The sequence below is a fragment of the Girardinichthys multiradiatus genome, chromosome X (assembly GCF_021462225.1).
Source record: "Girardinichthys multiradiatus isolate DD_20200921_A chromosome X, DD_fGirMul_XY1, whole genome shotgun sequence".
NCBI lineage: Eukaryota > Metazoa > Chordata > Actinopteri > Cyprinodontiformes > Goodeidae > Girardinichthys > Girardinichthys multiradiatus.
In genome coordinates this window covers 30603760-30625620 of record NC_061817.1, presented here as the reverse complement: position 1 = coordinate 30625620, position 21861 = coordinate 30603760, and the positions used below count along the sequence as shown (strand labels likewise).

The window sequence follows — 21861 nt, the reverse complement described above, 5'->3', positions numbered from 1 at the left end:
AAGCAAAGGTGTAAAACAGCAGGTGATCACTAATATTAGACTCTTTCAAATCTATTTGCGTTGCTCATATGTCAACTTGTGAAAAATACTGAGGTCTTCTAAGAAAGGAAGCAGAAGGAAAAGCGCTTTTACTCAATAAGCAGCTGCATCTTGACAGCTTGACAGGTCAATTACTGCAGGTGGTTTTATGTCATGTCTGGTAGCTTTGACTCATCCAGCTGTGTGAATGTTTCAATCATATGCCTAAAAATCAGCATACGAAGCTATTTATTTACCTGCACTTTGTCTTTACCTAAACAGATATTAAAATGATTAAGACTATAATACTGATTTACAATAGCGTCATAAAGTAAGATGCATTTAGAAGTTTGCGTTTATTTGTGTGTGCTGATTGTGATGTTTTAAAAAATATTGATTTAATGTGCCCTAATGGTGGGGTAGGTCTGACTCAGGTATATAGTCAGGATGAACCCAAACAAGTATTAAAAAAATCAAACCGACTATTTACCGGTGGGGTTAGTTTTCTCATTCTGCAACATCAAACTTTAATGTATTCTTCAAAATAACAGATGAATAAAATTATCTCAAAATCAAGCTGACAGACTGTGCACACCTAACAATGTATGACAGTCTGCACGTCACTCATGTTAAAGAGTGATACCCACAGAGCTGTCCTATGCATCAGCATATGGTGCACCACTCAGTGTGAAACACACTGTGCATATTTACATCAAAATAGAAGCAGAAGTGAATCTGTCTGGTGTGTGGAGCAGTCTGTGGACTCCTACATGTGCACAGTGCACATGCACAGGAGTTTAGCAGAGGAAGATGGCTCAGATGTGAAAGAGCGGATTTTATCGCAGAATTGCAAAAAGTCAAAAATATAAAATTTATTGCAGAATCAGCCTCTGGTTAGGCTAAAGGTTGATGGTGATTGATTACTGATTGGAGACTTTCTGGTTTTTACGCTTTTGTGTTACCACTTTTACTTAGTAAAACTCTGAATGTCTTATTCCAATAAAATACATTTTGCTAAACACCTACAAACAGTCCTACAAAACACACAGTGACTCAAAGCTCAACTTCAAGGACTCTCTTTAAAAATGTCCAGAATGCATTTTAGTTTTTTGTCCAGTTTTTCATAGGCAGTGTTCAATTCAATTCAATTCAATTCAAAAATACTTTATTAATCCCAAAGGGAAATTAAATGTTGTTGTAGCTCATATTATGAAGGTTTCCTCAAAGAGCCGTTGTAGATGCTGATGGCTGTGAGCAGGAAGGATCTCCTGTAGCGCTACGTCTTACTGCAGATCTGTAGTTGTGCTATGCCTTATGAACAGAATGTTCTGAAATCAGTTTGCACACATAAAACTAAATAAATGAATGTTTAAAGTTCAGCACATAAACAATGTGAACAATTGCTTTTATGAAATAAAGTATTTAGTAAAATATATATGTAAAACCAGATGTTCACATACACTGTATAAAAAGACACATAACCAATTTTTCCTACTGTCTGACAATAAATCAAACTAAGTTTTTTTTGTTTTAGTTCTGTTCATATTACTAAGTGTACATCTCTGCTAAATGCCAGAATAATCAGAAACTTTTTTGGAAAGGTTTGTAAACTTTCTTAAAGTGTCCACAGAACATGTCATGTCATATGTCATTAACTAAGGTATTTGCCCCTAGTTGCAAACTGTAATCTTGCTTTTTATGTTGCTTTTGGAATAATAGCTTCTTCATCGCTAAGTGGCCTTTCAGCCTATGTTGGTTCAGCTATAGGTCTTTAACTGACCTAAAAAGGGAAAAGGTTTAGTCTGATTTAAAAAAAATGTGTCTTTTTATACAGGGTTTGGTTTTAACTGTAAATAATGACAATGCATCAATTAGCAAATTCATTGTGTCATCGCATAACATTTTTCACCAGGCATTTGCTTATTTAGACTGTATTCTATGTGGCCAATCTCTAATAAAAACTGCTGTCTTTAAAAACTTTTCTTGTTTTAGTTGTCACAAGTTAAAACAAGTTTTAAATTTTGAAAGAACATTTGCCTATTAAGACTACATTTTTATTTGTGGTCACCCTTAAAGCACTACAAGTTATGTGTTCCTCTTGGATAAAATCCTCATTCAACACGTCAGCAGACAAAATCTTCCCTCACGGGATTTAAAAAGACAAAACCAATGCTATTATTTCTGCTGTACTTAATTCTTAGGATGCTCAGACAGCAAAGTTAGATGTGAATGCTTCAGACTACATAGTCATTCCTCTGTTTTTTTCTGCTGTACATGGTAAACCTCAGTCCATGCTTGCATCAGATTCCCGCGCAGTAACAACAGAAACTAGTTGCAATTTAGATGGTTAGGACCCAAGCTCTCAGTTTATATAATTACTTTTAAAATGAAAAGGAAGGTCTTCTAGTCAGGTTTAGAGGAAGAAGTGAGGCATAAACAATCAATAGCTCCACAGGTGTGTGTAGCAGTCTGAACCCTGCATGGATATGCACACACACTCACATACATACAAAAACACAGCAGTCACCAAGCTCTCACCTTTAAGGGCACATTTTACAACTGTTTTCTGCAGGACGGTAAGGTTTGTCCAAAGAAATTTGAAGTTTATAGGTTTTATTTATTCTCATTCTCACTGTTTAAAGTCACCAGGGAGAACTGGACTCTGATCAGTTTGATTAAGTAAAAACATCAATGTTATCCACTAAACATCACTTGTGGACCTCATTGTGCATAACAATGTTCCTAGGTAAATTCTGTGTTAACCTTGGATTTCAAATAAAAAAGGTCACCTTTCTAATAAGGTAAAAAACAGAATACTTTCTTAATAGAAAATTATCAATTTATACCTTAATTTACACCTTAATTTCTGTTTCCTTTAAATGTTTTCCTCTTGAATAATAAAGGGAGACAGAAGTTTTATATCTAGCAAAGTCTGTTTGTCATGATAGTTTACCATGTCATAGGCATTTAGCACTTTGCGCAGAAGCTCAGGCACAGGACCGTGTGCTTCCATGATGGGGTAGGTCTCACTCAGGTCCACTGTCACCTTCAGTGATCGTTCACTGTTTATCAGCCACATAGATACAGTCAGGATGCACTGCTTCATGTTGGCGGCAGGAGTCAGCCCACAGAGCTCCTTAAAGGACACCATGGCATTCTAGTGAAGAAATAAATTAAAATGCAAAAGTTAAAGACATATTTGGTTATTAGCAAGCAAAAACAGTCCTATAATAATTAGGTACAATTTAGTGAAGCATATTTGTATTAAATATATTTTACTGTGCAGCACCAGCATTTTCATCTTTTTGTAAGTTGGTTTCTGCATTGAACTACTGATCTATTACATACAGTGTTAGGGAGACAGTTATATGACATAAAAATACCATAATTTGTTTGTTAAAAATGAGTTTAAATTATATTTACTATTTATACTTTTTGATGTTTTTTATTAATAAAACACAACACCTTTATTTTTCTGAATTTCTGAAACATTCCAAAATAATACATACAGTTAATAAATCCCAGACATTTTGAAGGTAATCCCTCTGTTATCACATTTTAACTTGAAGGTATAATTAAAAAGTTAGTTTTTTTTTTAGAGTCGCACACTGACTGAACTGAGACCTATTTTTTGGTTATTTCTGCTGTTATTTGCAAACCATGAAACCAGAACCGGAGATTTTCTCCTATAAAATGTGTCATAAAATCATGAAAAACAACCAAAAGCTCAACAAATTTGGATATACAGGTCCTTCTCAAAATATTAGCATATTGTGATAAAGTTCATTGTTTTCCATAATGTAATGATGAAAATTTAACATTCATATATTTTAGATTCATTGCACACTAACTGAAATATTTCAGGTCTTTTATTGTCTTAATACAGATGATTTTGGCATACAGCTCATGAAAACCCAAAATTCCTATCTCACAAAATTAGCATATCATTAAAAGGGTCTCTAAACGAGCTATGAACCTAATCATCTGAATCAACGAGTTAACTCTAAACACCTGCAAAAGATTCCTGAGGCCTTTAAAACTCCCAGCCTGGTTCATCACTCAAAACCTGCTGGTGTTGGTCCACTGTATTTTATCAAGGGCAGGGTCAATGCAGCTAGCTATCAGGAGATTTTGGAGCACTTCATGCTTCCATCTGCTGAAAAGCTTTATGGAGATGAAGATTTCATTTTTCAGCACGACCTGGCACCTGCTCACAGTGCCAAAACCACTGGTAAATGGTTTACTGACCATGGTATCACTGTGCTCAATTGGCCTGCCAACTCTCCTGACCTGAACCCCATAGAGAATCTGTGGGATATTGTGAAGAGAACGTTGAGAGACTCAAGACCCAACACTCTGGATGAGCTAAAGGCCGCTATCGCAGCATCCTGGGCCTCCATAAGACCTCAGCAGTGCCCACAGGCTGATTGCCTCCATGCCACGCCGCATTGAAGCAGTCATTCTGCAAAAGGATTCCCGACCAAGTATTGAGTGCATAACTGTACATGATTATTTGAAGGTTGACGTTTTTTTGTATTAAAAACACTTTTCTTTTATTGGTCGGATGAAATATGCTAATTTTGTGAGATAGGAATTTTGGGTTTTCATGAGCTGTATGCCAAAATCATCCGTATTAAGACAATAAAAGACCTGAAATATTTCAGTTAGTGTGCAATGAATCTAAAATATTGAATGTTAAATTTTCATCATTACATTATGGAAAATCATGAACTTATCACAATATGCTAATCTTTGAGAAGGACCTGTAGGGCCAGGTCAATTTTGCTCTTATTAAATGAAATTATGATATAAAAAACTGCCTTTTGGTTTTACTCAGGTTATACTTGTCTAATCTGAAACATTTATTGTTCTGAATGAGTATACTTTTTCTTTCCTGTTCTTTGCCCAAGGAACTTGGCCTTGAATTACTACAATCACTAGTCTTCATTGTTGAGGTATTTTAAAAAGCACAATAAAATCTAAAACAAACTACCTTATACTACCTTCCCTAATATTTTCAAAGGCTCGATAATAATATCATATGGCTATATGCTGAAGAAACATTGTGGTGATTAGTTGACCAATATTAATTTCCCTAGCAATACCAATCCACTGGGCACACGGCAGTGCCACAATCCAAAACAATCCTCTAGCTTTTATGCATGAGATCTTTAAACAGCTGTTTTTCTAAGATCTTGTAAAGACAAGCTGTGCTCTTGGTATTGCTAGCATAAAACCAGGAACAACCAGTACACTGCATGGCCAACAAAAAAGTCGCCACCTGGATTTAATTAAGCAAATAGGTATGAGCCTCCCATCATGGAAAATAATGAACTTTATCACAATATGCTAATATTTTGAGAAGGACCTGTATGTAGTGTGAATTTACTTAATGCAATCAGACAGCATTCAAAAGTTATATATTACAATTACTGCTTGCCACTTGTAGTTGTTCATCAACTTCACAGAAACCATCAATTTAATCTGTTACATCTTGATACATAAGCATTTTGTTATATGTAGACAGCAGACTTGAGTAGCAGAATGCTCAAAGATTCATGTGAACTGAATGCCCCAGGCCTCCCTCTCTTTCTCTGTTTAACTCATCAAAATCCTTCTGCCAACGTACTTTTCAACCCACATTTGCTGCACCTCTTGATTCAAAGTCTCCACTGCAACTGCCAGCGTGGGAATCTGGCAACCAAACTATTGCCTAGACAGCAGAAAAAAGACAGAGGGGAAAACTACACAACATTTATATTACGCTAGTGATAGGGACATAAAAGGGGGAACTACAGTGCTGTGAATAATTATTTACTACCTTACTGAAGTCTTCTGCTTTTGCTTTCAGATTGTCAAAAAAAGTTTTAGTATCAAAGAAAACTAGGCTAAATATAAATAACTTTGTATGATTTTACTTTTTAGCGATGACAGGTGTTTGCAAAACTAGTAAACAGATTTTTGCATTGCAGTGGAGGAATTTGGACCCACTTCTCTTTATAGAATCTTTTTAATTTAGCCACAATGGAAGGCTTTCCAGCATGAACTCTGAAGCTATACCACAGCTTCTAAATTGATGTCCGTACCATAGCCACTTTACTGCGACTCATGTCCCAGGATTCTTTACTGTGCCCCAGTAATCGCATACCAGGAACTTCAGGGGCAGATTAGCAGATCTGTCCATCCTGGAAATGTCGGGGATTGTCCCCAACAGCAAAAAAGCTGTGAATGTGGACGTGTATGCTGCAAAGCAACACAATGGCACAGTTTGACCTATCTGTGTGCATGCTGGCACAGGTGGATGCAGAGCAAGACTGACGTTTGCTTAAAACCCTGACTGCGAATGAGGCTGCAGAAACCATAAGTTACAGCAATAAGCACTGAACTCCTCAAACTGAAAGCTGAGACTTGTTTTGTCCCTCTGCTCTGCTGTTGTTCACAAGTGTTTTTTCCATCTGCTGGAAATGGCACTCAGTGTGGTCTGTCTTACAGAATGATAGATGTCAGTGACTTTGAGTCCCATCTGTTGTTGAATTTCTTTAGATCGGGGCTTAATATATTGTTGCTTTTAGAGATCTTTTCATTGACTATGTTGTCTAACAGGTCATATTTGGTGATTTTTTTATTTCCAGGTCTGACAGAAATCAGGCATAGGTGAGGCTAGTGAAATTGAAATCCACTTTCCAAAAAATACGGTGAATCAAAAACAAGAAAAAAATGTGTACAAGTACAAGAACGTTTTTACAGCACTGGATAGTGCCAGATTCATAGCTGACTACTGTTGTATAAGCCAATTAGTCCATTCTCCCAGGCATGTGTCTCTCTGTGCTTGACCTCCCGGACTGCTGACAAATTCTCCTACCTTTAAGGATGTGCTGTTGCTGTTAGGCACAGCCTTCTTGAAGACAAAGAGAGTGGCCGGGGGACAGAAGATCTGTATGCAGAGCCTCAAACTCAGTTAACGCCTCGGACCACTGGACACAGCTCTGGATTAATACAGTACTTCATGCCTTTGAATTAAAACCCGTGTGGTTTTGTGAGAGCGTATGACCCGTAAGCACGTCTACCTGCCGGTGTTTATATATCCATGTGCGCTGAGCTAAAGTTATCACAGAGCTTTAGTATAATTCTGTGCGTGTGTGTCTCTGACTACATGCATAAATGTTTTTAGATAATTATTGTGCAATAAAAGCTATTCTGTTTCCAATTCACAATGTTACAAAACCCAATGAGAGGCTTGTGTTTTTAATTACTCCCTTCCCCCTCTTTATTCCTCCTCCAACATTCCCCAAATGAGAGCTCCGTGTCCAGTTACAGAGCTGCTTTTGTTTCTGGGTGCCCAGCTCTGTAGTCTTTTTTTTTTTTTGCTTTTGTCTCTGCATCTCTCACTCCTCCCATGCTAACAGCACTAATGTGACAAGGATGGCTGGCGCAGAGATGTTTCAGCAAACAAAAATGAAATTCGAGCTTGGCGTCGCTCTAAAGGCTCCATTCACATTTTCATTGGCTTCATAGGAAATCTTTAGCTCCTACTGAAACAACTAATCTTCTTCCTTGATCCACGTATAAAACAGAGAGACCAAACACGTATCTTTATTTGTCAGTGTTTACAGACTCCCTTAAGGTTTCTCACAGTCAAATGAACCATGTTTTCTTTTGTTTTTCAAAGCATACCCATGGAAGAATAAGTAAGGAAAAAAATGGACATTGGTTGTTGCCCTGTGTTTAATTGGTCCTTTGGTTTCCTAGGTAGGTTCTACGAAGCCTTCAAATCTGCCCTTCATTTTAGCATTTCAAAGGGATAAGTCCTTATTGTATAAAGACATGCATTTATCCTCTTTCAGTCCTTTCTCTTAACTTTAGCACATTCATTTATTTCTTGAACTTTTATCTTTATTTCAAAAAGACAAATTTACATTTTAAAACCTGCGAAAATGTGGGTTGGAAAGCGTTTAGTGCCGCCACCATTTTATTTGATCAGGTTAACACAGACTCGCGTTCAATCACACAGAGACATTTTTCATAGAGGACCATAGATTGGATTCCGAGGACATTTGTTATCAGAGATGATTAATGGTAAGATTAGGTTTGTATCTGTGACACAGGGCAGGACTGTGATTAAATCCAAATTTAGCATTGGTTAGTTGATTGCAGTTGCACAAAAGTAATGATCTTTAATTAGTCTCTGTCAGATTTGCAGAAAAAAAATAGGCATTGCCTGTCCCACACAAGATTTGTTATGAAAAGACTGTTAAGAAATGTGTCTTTAAAATGTGTTTTTAAAACAGAAAATTATAAGTCGCTATGGGCCAGTTACTTTGCTGCTTTTGGTGGTTTTTTTTTCCCACATTTTGTTAAGATATTCAGTTATGTGGAGCAGTGATTGACATGGTATATTTATTCATGAGTTCTAGACATGCAGGTGAATCTCAATAAATTAGTCAACTTAAATTAATAGAAGTAATTTTTTTAAACATCTCATGGTATTCCTGCATGTGGCAAATAGACAGATCAGACACTGAGAAATAAAATGGTTGTTTGTCTTTTTAGATACTATATATAAGTATATGGTTTCAACCCTGTTCTGACCTACAGCAACCAGCAACTGTTGATATTTTCATCTTTTCTCTTGTAATTGCTCAGTGTTCACTGCTTGTTCAAGGCACCAGAAAGGTAGAGTAAAATAATAATATTTTAATGGCAGTGCAATCATAAAAGCTGTGGAATCCTCATATAAACAAAAGGGGTTAACAGAAAGTTACAATGAATTCAGTTTTACAAAATGCAGGAGCTTCAGAATAAAATGCCAATGAAATTCAAGGTTCAGCTTCAATGAAGATTTGTCATTGTTTATTCTTTATAATGGTAGATATCTACAGTATACATATTACTGTAAAATTCATGCATTTTATTTTCATCCAGAGTATAAAGTAACCATACAGATAACCCGCCTATTGTCTGATGTTATCTGTACGCAACAGCAAATTTTCTGTTGCCTTCAGAAATTTGTTCTTGAAATAATGAGATAAATTAAGGGATAAGGGGAGGTATAGTGGCAGGAAAGTGGCTTGCAATATCTATCTATTACATTATTTTCTTAGTTTGCAAGATTACAAATGATCCAAAAGAATGTAATGCAACACAGTGCACAACAGTAAATAAAGAGGTATTAGTATTGCAGTGATTTAGAGATATTTTAGGTAGGCACTTTCTTACCTGCACATTTTCTCTGAGGTCCGTTGCCTCCCTGAGGGGCTGGGTAGAAGCTCTGAAGAGTTCATCCACTACTTTGATTCCTGTGGTTTTGGTGGTGGTATACTCCCGAGCCTTTCTACCTTTCTTCACAGAAAGACCCCTTTTATGTGCCTTTCCTCCACCACGCCTGTTGGTGATGGCCACATGAACAAACAGAGTGGTGTTGGGCAGGAACTCTCCCGTGAGAGACTGCAGAGGGACATGTCGATAGCCTGGCTGTAGGCACTCAAACGGGATGGTGTACTGACCAATGAACTCATCTCCAATGTAGTCGTCATCCAGAACCACAAAGCGTAAAACTGCAAGTTCTGGTAAATTAATCTGGAACTCAAAACTTTCATCAAAAATAGGATTATCTCCATTTTGAGAAACTGTTTTGGTTCTTTGTTCTGCACAGTCTGCTGGTATGCCATGGATCTCTACATATATGTAAGGCTCAACCACATCACCCTTAGCAGCAGAGCCCCGAGGCTTTGGGAGATTCTGCCCACTGATGACTTTGATGTGAAGAAGTTGTGCAGACACTCCTGGTAGGGAGTCTCGAGCATTGGCACTGAAGTAGGACACCTCCTCCCTCATAATCGCAGGCCGCAAAACATATCCGCAGTTTCCATTCTGCCTGAACCAACCAAGGTTAAGGTCCATCATCAAGCCTGGTGTCTGGTAGTTCATTGCCACAATCTGGCAACCGCATTTCCAGAAATCTTGGGGATTCATATTGCTGGCATCAATCCTCAGAGATGTGGGATAAATCCTGGAGAGGAAGCGCTTGTTATAACAGACAAATTCCTCTGGAAATTCATTGGCAAATCTGTTGGCATCTACCTCATTGAAGGAACATATCTCCCAGTATTTTTGCTCCCTCTTAGAAAGTCCAAAGTCCCTGAACTGTACTGACTTGCAGAGACATACAAGCTCAGAAAGCTCCCTGCACAGCCTGAGTCTTTTGCAGCCCAAACCATTCAGTTGGTCCTTTTCATCAGCTCCAACTCGGCGGGACATTTCCAGGCCTTCCTCCTCATCTGTTACATTGCCCTCATAATCAGTGCAGCTGGGTGGCAATTTTTTACTCTTGAGGAGTATTTTGCCTTTAAGTTTTTCAGGTGACGGTAGGTAGTTTTCTTCTTTGTTGGGTGGTTCAACATACAGCTTGTCCCCAAGGATTTTCTTCAGGTGTTGAGCCATGACCCTCTGCTGGGGGATACAGCAATGGGTCACCAAGCACAGAATAAGAGGATACTCAGAGCTTTCAAAAGCATACTGGTTTATAATATCCAGAACTTTAGAGAAAGCAAGCTGGGAGGCCACAGAGCTTCCAACATATACCACTGGTTCATTATCAGGGCCATCCCAAACTATGACCTCAATACTTCGACACCCCATCCTCAGACCTCGGATGTAGCTGCTGATGTCTGATGAACCCCAGAAATGGTCATCGAGAAGGGAGGCATTATGGGAGGAATTAATATAGTAATGAGAGAGAGGCTGAGTCATATCCTGGCACACCTTTTTGTGCTGAGGGTCGAAAATGTGGCATTCAGAGGACAGGAGGTAGTGTGTGAAACCATCAATGGAGAGGTAGCCCCTTTCTCTGCCCTTGGCAGATGGCTCAAATTTCTGAACAATATCCCTGCACATGTCCTCCGTTACTCCCTCCACACCCTGCTCCACCTCAACAAATAGCATTAGATCTTTACTGTCCAGATACTCTTTATTACTAGAGAACTGTACCAGCAGAAAAAAAATCTCAGGCCGTGTGCAGAGCTCACAATAGACCTCCACAAAAGTGTCCAAATTAATTGCCTCTCCATATTGGTCTTTAGCTTTCTGTAATTCCTTGAACTTCAGCTCTATCCTGGACTCTTTCATTCCAGGATTAAGCCCCTTGATTATCTGGGTCGCTCTGAATAGGTCTATATGTCCTCCCTTTTCCATATCTGCTAGTTCAAACACTGAACCAATCCAAGATGTTCTTAAGCTTGGTTGACAGGGTTCTGCTATGTCCACAGGGTGGCGACCATAGGACACCAGATATCTTAGGCCCATCACCCATGTGCTGACAATATCAGCTGTACTGGCTACCAAATCTAAACTCTCATAGTTATCTCCATAGATGATTGAGAAGGCGCACTCATCAGGGAACTGATCTGAGAGACCATTGCTGCGCAGAACTGGAGTTTTCTTCCCCAAACGAACTTCCTTGATGCTCTTGATTTCCAGTTTGGCCTTCTCTGAATCCTTTTTGGATGGCTCCCATCTGAGCCAGTGCATATCTGGATCTAGCAGGAAATAGCGGTTGTACATGCGTGAGTTGGAGCGCACCTTCTTCATCTCGCAACCCTCCAACATAAAGGCCATGCAAGCAGCGGTGCTGTTGATCTTACGGTCACTTGGCATAGAACTGAAGGACACAGTTTTCTTCCTGACCTGCTTCTGTTTGGAGCCATCCTGCAAAACAAATGGGGTGGGAGAAGGTAGAGAAAAGTTTGTTGGTTACAAGCCAGGTTTAATTTTGTTATCAGCATGAATTAAAAAAAGAGAAAAGCAGGAATTTTATTGTCTTAATTAGAGAGAAACTAAGTTTTACACCACATTCACGTGCTTAATACTGGCAAACTTCCTCTTTCAAGCTTTTCATCAAAGTGTTTTTAGGAGGGTTATAATTTGTGATGCCCTGTACATATGACAAAATTAGATTTTAAGAGGCTGCCATTCAGTTCTTGATGTTAACTTCGTAGGATAATCAGTTGTTTCTTTTATCTCACTAGCAGTGAAACAACATGCTTTTATTCACTTCATTACTAGCTGTGGGTGGGCACCATGCAGGGTCTTATTTGATATCCTACTGTGAAAACAGATTAAAAGTTTTAATTTGTATCATACATTTAGCCCACCAAACATTTAGGTGAAACTATTTCCCTAAATGTTTGGTGTGACATAACCCTTTCAAAAGTCCCACGTTTTGCAGACATTATACACTCTGAACAAAACTGTTGCAGAAGGCCTTCATTGTGACATTAGACAGAGCAGTGCTTGATGTCATCAGAAGGGGACAACATCTGGGATCTCTCTGATGCTAAATCAGAGAGTTAGAAAATTATCTAAAAGTCATTTACAGCTCCAGCATTTTTTGCCTTTATGCACCTGTCATAAAATTCACCTTATCTGTTTAGCAAAAGATTACGTTTGCTGCCGTGCTGCTATAATCTAAATACATATGCATATATATTAAAAATATAAATAAATAAAAATCTTCACCGAGAGCAATGTGTATCAGAGTTATATTCCTTGTTTGACTGATTCTGATATAAATATAGTTTGTAACAGTTGTCCTATTCTAATGTTAAAGAGAAAGTAATTTTTTTTCAATTGGGTTACATATGAAGAAATATAAGGACATAGTAACATTTATCTGGGTTTCCATGAGCATTTAAACCTAAACATATACTTAGAACACCCATGAGATTCACACATTATTTATTACACAAACATGATGTCAAAATGGTCAGTCCCAAAAACGTTAACCCCTTTTAGCAGTAATAACTCTCAGCAGTGATTTTTTCCTGACTTTATCAATCTCTTAAATTGTTGTGAAAGGAACTCTGGCCCACTAGTCCAACAATGCTTCATTGTTATATGCACAGCTCTACTTAGGTTGTATCACAGCATTATTATCGTAGAGGTCTTGACCTAGACTGGGCCACCACAACTGTTTGCTGGAGTTCTTTGCTACAAGACCAGTAAACTGCAAAGACTGCTCCTTTAATCGAGGTGATTAGCCCGAAGATGATCAGTTATTCAAATGCTTTTGATTGCCAGCACCTGTCTGGTTCTTTCCTTCGAAATCTTATGGAAGTAACAAGGGTGTACTGAGTTTTTTGTCACACAACTTCTTCATTTTGGGTTCGACTTTGTTTAATAATGACAATGTGGAATCTGTTGTTTGTTTATGTTTGTATGTTAGAAGTTAGATTTAAATAATTTCAGAACCTGGTATGGACCAAAACATTTTTATTATGTCCTGATTTAAAAAAAAGGAATTGAGACAGTTTGTCTTTTGAAAACAAATACTTTAGAACTGTATACTCACTGTAATGAGTGGGAAATAGGTTTTCAAGCTTAATTCAAGTCGCAATGGTCTTGTTTCACAAGTGTAGTTTAGGAATTTCATTTAGCCTTTTACAGCAAATAAGATTTGTTTATGAAATATTCATCCTCCAGCCAAGCTTACAAAAATACATTTCTTGCCAGCTAGCTTCAAAGACAAGGCATGTTTTGCTCCATTTCTATTCAGCCTTTAAAACCAAAAGCAAAAGAAGCAGAGTAAATGACATCTACACCACCTGCACTGGCATGGCTGAAGGTTTTGCAGCTTTCAGGTTTGCTCGCCTAGCTGGCAGAAAACAAACTGTGCTGTCCCAATTCCACACAAGGCTGTAGTTTCCTAGATAGCCAGAATTCAGATGGCCTAATTTGAGATTTCTAAACTGGGTTGTCTGAGTAATACATAACTGAGAGGACCACACAATAAAAATCTAACTCGGGAAGATTTTAGACAAGAAACTTTAATGCTACCATGGGTGAAGGAGAAAATATTAGTATTCCCGAAACTTTCTTTTAGATAAAAAAACCTAAAACACAAGGTATTTCTAGTTGCCCTGGTTTTGTGATTTAAAAAAAACTTTTTTAAAGAAAGTTAGGAAAGAGCAGAGTGCCTGAGGGCTTCCCCTGTCCTCTATTCAGGTGAGCAACTGCCTGCCCACATCTGATGGATTTCCATTGAACAAAGTCTAACTGTAGCCACAGTGTGACCACAGAAAAATCTTCAGAACAGCCTGGAAATCCATCACAATTTATGAGCTCCAGGGCTGAGGAAAAGGTGTAATAATCACTCTTTGGATTTGTCTGTTTTACCATCTTCCTCTCTCTTCCCTCTTTGCCACCAATCACTAAAAGTTCATTATCTTTAATTCACAATAAAAAAAAAACACCTTTTCTTAGATCTTCTACTTGCACAGTTGAGACATTTTGGCATGCACTTGTTTTGTGAGCTTGTGCCAAGACCTGCATGCATATGGTAATGAAAGTACTCTTGCCAAGTCTAAGGGGGCAAGGATCGTGAAAAAACTAATTCCAAGTCTTTTACAAAGGTAATTTAGGAGCAATGTTTTTTAGGGAGCCACTTTTACAGAAGCAACTTAAATTCAAGATAGGAGACAGCAAGGAGGTGCACAAGAACAAGCTGGGGAACAAACTCCAGCAAAACAATATCAAAGATATGTGGTCAGGGATAAAGAAGATCACAGGCTTCATGCAGAAGAAAGATGGATGTCTGGACAGAGCGAGTGAACTAAACACATTCTTCAACAGGTTCAGTTCAGAAACAAGCTCAGCATCACAGCCAAACAGAAATCCCACCCTCCTTTGACCCACAGCTTTTCTGTCACACCTCAAATGTTTTGTCTTCCACCTCAGCCATGGACCCATTTGTCCATGGCTACGTGTTTGTCTTCAACCAAATTAGAAGATGCTGATGCCCTCTTTGACTTCCACCAGTGTGTCTCAATAAATCATGCGAAGAGGCAACTGGAAAAACTGAACCAGAATAAGGCTGCAGGTCCAGATCATGTCAGCCCTAGAGTCCTGAAGGGCTATGCAGAGCAGCTCTGTGGGATTCTGCAGCACCTCTTCAACCTTATCCTGGCCCAGAGGAAGGTTCCAGTGTTGTGGAAGACCTCCTGTTCCAGTACCAAAGAAAACTCACCCATCAGTCCTCAGTAACTATATACCTGTTGCTGTGACATCCCAAATCATGAAGGTCCTAGAGAGACTCCTGTTGGCCCACCTGAGTAAGCAAAAAGTAAACCATCAGGACCTCCTTCAGTTTGCTTATCGCTGTGGAGTTGGAGTTGAAGATGCCATCATACACCTGCTTCAACAAACCCACTGTCATCTGGATAAAGCCAGCAGCACTGTGAGGATCATGTTCTTTGATTTCTCCAGTGCATTTAACACAATTCAACCTTAATTTCTTTGTTAGAAACTCCAGAAGACTCAGGTGGAGGCCTCAACAATCTCCTGGATCAAAGACTACCTGACAAACAGACCACAGTTTGTGAGACTGAAGGGTTGTGAGTCTAACCAGGTGGTCAGCAGCACAGGAGCACCACAGGGGACTGTACTCTCACCATTCCTCTTTACTCTGTACACCTCAGACTTCCAGTACAAGACAGACTCCTGTCATCTGCAGAAATACTCGGGATGATTCTGCAGTCGTGGGTGGATCAGAGATGGACAAGAAGCTGAGTACAGGAAGCTGGTGGACCGCTTTGTGGCATGATGTAGAAACAATCATCTCTTCTTGAACGTGAATAAAACAAAGGAGATGATTGTAGATTTTAAGAGAAACAATAGGTCAAACACTATTTCCATCATGACATAAGAAGTGGAGGTGGTGGAGGAGTATAAATACCTCGGTGTTCACCTGGACAACAGACTGGAGTGGAGAGGCAACTATGAAACCATCTACAAGAAGGGACAGAGCAGACCGTACGTCTTGAGGAAGCTTAGGACGTTTAGTGTTTGCAGCAAGATGCTGCATATCTTCTACAAGTCTGTTGTGGAGAGTATGGTTTCTTCTGCCATCATCTGCTGGGGTGGCAGCATCAGAGCCAGGGACTTAAAAAAGCTCAACAAGCTGATAAAGAAGTCTGGCTCTGTTCTGGGGACTCCTCAGGAACCTCTGGAGATCATTGTGGAAAGACAGATTCTTCATAAAATGAAGAACATTATGGAGAACCCTGAGCATCCTCTTCATGAGACTGTCCTACAACAACAGAGTGTCTTCAGTCAGAGGCTTCTTCAGATATGCTATAAGACAGACCGCTACAGGAGATCCTTCCTGCCCACAGCCATCAGCATCTACAACAGCTCTTTGAAGAAACCTGCATAATATGAGCTATACAACATTTAATTTCTCTTTGGGATTAATAAAATACTTTTGAATTGAATTAGAAGTTTAGGGATCACAGCACCAATACCTTTCTCTTTGCTATGTTCTTGTTTCCTCCAAAACAAAAGCTCAAGAAGAGCTAACATTTTTATTGAATACATTTGTATTTTTGCACCTACATTTAACAGGTAGAACACAAACCAAAGAGTTTGTTTTTTCCAGAAGTTGAATGCTCAACCAACAAGATAAGTATTCACACTGACAAGGAAATTGAAAATAAACAAAACTAGACTAAAATAATGAATCAACCCTAATTATTTACAGGTGTTCTCTTAAAACGCATTGCGGTAACACCAGACCAAAGGCTGCCAAGATGATTAAGGTGGGTTTTTTTTTCATTAACATTCAGCAACAATTAGCTGGGCAGATAGACCGGACAACATGCTGTTGCTATCTTCCCTTCAATCAAAGCCTATCCAGCTTTCTGTGGGTGTGACCGGAATAATTTTGTACAAATTTAAACCAATGTTTCTCATTACGTTTCTGTATATATTGCAGTCTTATCTTTTTAGGTAAAGTTTACATCTAGATATTGGCTAAGAAAATCTAAGATGTCATGCTTGTTGTCCCTCAAAAATAAATAAAAAAGATTTTATTTAATTATTTCAAATTCTTAATAAATCTGACCACAAATGGGAGGTTTCATAAATAAAGAGAGTATTGTGTTCAGGATGTTAGTTTTTAACCACACATAATTTTCCAAATAGACCAAAACATTGTTTTTGATCCCATCTGCCATGTTTGTTGTGTCCACTACATTGCTTGTGAGAAACCATAGAGGGGATGGGACTTCTAATGGCGTTCTTTCTACAATTTAATAATCTTGTCACCCTCCAATGAAGGCAAGATGTGTGGAGATTCTCCCACCAAAGCTGTGGATCTTGCAGCATCCTCAAAGTTACCATAGACCTTTTAGATGGTCTATTTGCTGGGTCAGGTTAGGTGGAAAGCCTTGGTTTAATGGGTTTGCATATTGTTTTCATTTTCAGTACTCCAGAAGGTGTTCAAAGCTTAGGATATTGATTTATAACCTGACTCTGGTTTAGTCCTCTCTCCTATCTACTGTGTTCATGATACTGCATGTACACATGTACACATCTATGTGCATCCATATGTGACTGTATATGCACATTGATCAGATTTTTACCTGTAACATTTTTCAGATAATTCATCTGATAAACATGTCACTATTTTAATTTACGCTTGTATGCTTTGGACTGCTGCTGCTGTTCCTGCAGTGATGTGGCAGTATTTTAGCAATGATTCACACCTCCCCCATTCTCTTCCCTGTAGGGTCAGTGGCACCTCTTGCTGGGGTCAACCACTTCCTGATGCAGAGGTCAGCATGCGTACGGGTGGACACAAGGCCTACTCTGAGCTCCACAAAATCATCTGAAGCATAATCCCCTTTTATTTTTCCTTGTCACTGTTGTCACACCCTGACACCATAGGATGACACATGGAGCTTGACTCCTGGGAGGCAATTAATGCAATAAGCTCTGAGCTCTCATGTATAGCAACAGCAACAGCTCACCAATTGCATCTTTTCCCGACTGAATGAAGTAAAGCAAATGAAAAACTCTTACCTTTCTTAGAGGTAAAGTGAGTTCAAAAACCTACTCTCATCTCAAAACCGATTTAGAAACACAGTGATATCATCTGTTTGCTTTGATTCCCTTTGCTGCCTATGGCTCTTACCAGCACATAAGGACCCTCACCTTTACAACATGCACTAAAAAATACAGCACTGTAGAGTAACAGCTGAGTGCCATAAAGGGAGAGTGAATTAGCGACCAGGCTGTTAAATGTTTGAATAATCAAAGTTCTCAGCTATTAAAGCTGGTTTTCAATGCATAGGCAATGAAACTCTCCCCTCAACAGTTTCCCATGGGGCTCTAAACATACTGCTTCCTTAACAACTGAGGCCCACTTTCTCCACCATTGCAGAAAATCTCAAACAATCCCACTTCCTCTTCATTGCTGTGCCGGCTGCATGCTGCTCACCTCCTATCATATCTCAACTCTAAAACAGCTCTGCTGAAAGCAGTCAGCCTCGGCTTGGTTTCTCTCGCCTACAGAGCTACTGTGTCATTAGTGTGTGCGCAATGAGAATTGCTGAACAAGACAGCAGGGGGGCTTGTGTAATGGGGAGTGAAGACAGCATCGAGGACTGCCTTCTTGATGATATGCTCTCCACAACAAGAGTAACAGCTTGCGAGGTCTGTTTGTCCATATGTGTGCTTGAGAATCATAGGGTCACTGTCTGCACAGATCTGTGCACTCTGACAGACACAGGGTAATCAAATGCAAACATGTATGTGCTAACTCAGGCGGCACAAAATTAAGAAAACATGTGATATGCAATAATATTGGAGAATGCCACAATTAACAGTATAACTTGTGATAAATGAATAAATAGTAAGTGTTAATGTCTTTCTGCTTTAGGTTCATTGCAAAAACAGATATTTCCATCTCAACATTTTATTGAAAATATAATGTATTACATATATGTATATTTCAAACTCTTATTTTGGTTAAATATGATGATCATGGCCTACATATTATAAAAAGCCTAAATACAGTTTCTTTGAAAATTACATAAAAATACAGAGATCAATAAAAATCATTTATATACAAAACAATCTTCTTACAGAATCACGAAGAACACTGCTAATTTGAGAGTTGACCATAAGTTCCTCCGGTTCCGGTTCCTCCCTGTTTATGGTCTTTAGTTAGTTCCATTGTTATTTATGTTCACTTACATGTTTTGTTGTTGCCCTGGATTCCCTGCTCAACTTTGTTAATTAGCATCCTTCCTTCAGTTGTCTTACTCTCACCTTCACCAGCTATTCCAGATTTCTCATGATTGGCTCCCATTGTTGATTGGTCCTGTTAGAATTATGATTATTGATTAATTAATCTTTATCAATAATTATAATTAAAAATCATAAATTTGACTAAATTAATTTCTTAACCAAAATCCTCATTTATGAATCGAAGACCAGGGATGTCTTCTGGTGTTGTAATTGTGGCTCAATGCCTTTGATAATTACAACTGTTAAATACTCAGTAATAATTAATAACTAGTACCAGAGATGTCACTGTTTAATCGACTGTTTCTGCCGAAACGTGCGGAACTTCAACCTTATCTTGACTGACGAATCACTCTTGCACAAAATAAACACAAAACGCCTTCTGTTTATCTATGTGAACATTTATTAAATCACAGCCCTGATACAATCCGCTCTTCCGATTTAATAATCTTCACCTACTCAAACATGCAAAGTTCATCACAAAAGGAGTAAAATATCTAACTAAACAAAATAAGCAAAACAGCAGTGGGTGTGTATGGGATCAAACCAGCAGTTATGGCAAAAATGATAATATGACAAAGGGATGTGGTGGCGAGTGGAGGTTGGGAGCAGAGCTCAAACTGCAATTTAGTCATAAAACATCCCCCAACTCTGCGCGGCTGAGCACACAAAGAGTTATAAAACTTTTGGCGGCAAGCTAGTAGGCAGTAAAGTTGAAGACAGAAAATGGTGAATTTCTTGCTCTCAGGTGGTAAATAACCCCGCAAAGCACACGGAAAGCTGGGTAGCACAGCGGCTTCCAGACATCCAACACAGCACGTCAAAGTTTCGATAAAAAGGTTGCATGCACATATAATTCAGAACACCTTAGATTAAATGGCAAATCTAATCGCACTAAAACCTCCTGTACCCTGCCCAGACTTTCTAAGAAAGAAATAAAAATAAAGGATGGGTTTTACTTATCGTTGTCTTCCTTCTGAGCAGAGTTGGAGAGGAAAAAAAAAGTTGGAAGTTAATGTGCGTCCACAGTTCACTTCGGGAAGAGCGGTCAATTTTCGTCCTTTGTCCTCCTTGGCAAAAAGGAAAAATATGATCTGGCCGTCAGCAGTCGGCTAGAACCGAGCACGGAGGGAAAGTCCTCCTTGAAACTCCGTGGTTTTGGTTACGCGTTAAACTCACGTCTTCGATCGGCAAAGTGAAATTTCTGGCCTTCTCATTCCAGAAACCTCGTTCATGAAGTTTTCGTTGGCCAACGAAGGAGAATAAATGAAATCCACCCGGGACTCTTCTCCAGATGATGCTTCAGTTGCGTGGTCACCGCATCACGGTCTCCAGCTGAAGGCAAACCCTCAAAATGGGCGCCTTCCTATATAGTGTCTTGTGACGTCAGACTTGGGACGCCCCGTCATATCAGACGCGGTGCCCGCCGGGATTTGTAGGAACAAGTTATTCTGCGGTACAAAATGGCCGATGACGTTGAAAAGGGCATAGTGGCGTCCAGCAACGTGCAAATGGTCCAATATTCAGCAAACAAATGGTCCAACAGCCCACTCTCCACCCTACCCCAGTATTTATACTCTATGATTTACATTTCACGCCACTGGATCGAACTGTTGACTACTTGCTCAATCAAGGTTACTTTGTTCTTATCCCTTACCTCTCTGTACATGTTTCCTGTGTTTAAGTTATTAAAAAAACCTGTTCAACTCACCATGCGACTCAGTGCTCATGATCTGCATGTTGGTAATAAAATTATTCACAGCACATCATGACAGCTCCTCCCCCTTTATCTAAGGGTGAATCTAAACACCCTAAAGAGGAAGTTCACCCGACCACTCGTTCCGGATACACCTGCAAATTGACAGATTTGCTTTTTTCCATAGCTCTTTCTTCACCACAACAGTGCCAACATTACTGCAGATGAAGCCCTAATCTATCTGTCCATCTCCGGTCCTACCACCACTTGTGAACAAGACACCAAACTACTTAAACTCCTCCACTTGAGGCAAAGAGAGCAGTCCACCCATTTAAAGAAACATGGCCTCAGAGCCAATGGGGCTCTCATCCCGTCTGCTTCACACACAGCTGCAAACCGCTCCAGTGCACACTGAAGGCCTAAAGAAGCCAATAAAGGCAAAAAGAACCACATTATTTGCAAAACGCAAAGCTGAGACCCTGAGGTTCCCAAACCAGACAGAAATACACTACAAATAAGATTTACCTTTATTGTTTTTGGTTGAAGCAATACAATTTATCAGCTTTGAATACAGGAAATAGGAATAGATATGTAGAATACAGGAAGCAGATGATGAGAGTAAGAAGCTGAGAGAAGTCAGGCCTGTCAAGATTTGTTACAGTAATCCCTTATGTGGTTGATTTCCTAAATTCTCACACCAGTAGTCACAGCCTTCCTGCAACTCATTGCACATCTTCGTGTTAATTTTGTGGAACATGAACATAATGTGTGAATAAGCAAAAAGGGTTTTTCAAAAGGAACATGAGATGGATGAATTAAGAAGATATAATTGTGTTTGTCCCATGGCACAAATTGGAATTATATTTTCAACCATTGTGGGAGACGTTTTGTTTCGCCTCAAATGTAAAGACCCTTAATGCTCAAATAATATTCTCCAGAGAACACTGAACAAGCCAAAGAGCATCATACAATCTGACTAATTACTACCCACCAGAGAGAGAAGAGGTCAATGTTATCGAGCTGTTGAACCTTGGAAAAAAAGATAGTGTTTTTATCCTGCTTAGATG

The 21861-nt window shown here is 39.1% G+C and overlaps 1 protein-coding gene across 1 annotated transcript in view; it reads right to left on the bottom strand.

Annotated features, from left to right (window-relative positions):
* LOC124863347 (inactive phospholipase C-like protein 2) overlaps nucleotides 1–21861 on the bottom strand; it is an 85482-nt gene that overhangs the window by 23374 nt on the left and 40247 nt on the right. The window contains exons 2-3 of the mRNA XM_047357696.1: nucleotides 9235–11721; nucleotides 2972–3175 (exon numbers count right to left, since the gene is read on the bottom strand). Of these exons, the coding sequence (XP_047213652.1) occupies nucleotides 2972–3175; nucleotides 9235–11721 (2691 nt within the window). The remainder of the gene's footprint in view (nucleotides 1–2971; nucleotides 3176–9234; nucleotides 11722–21861) is intronic.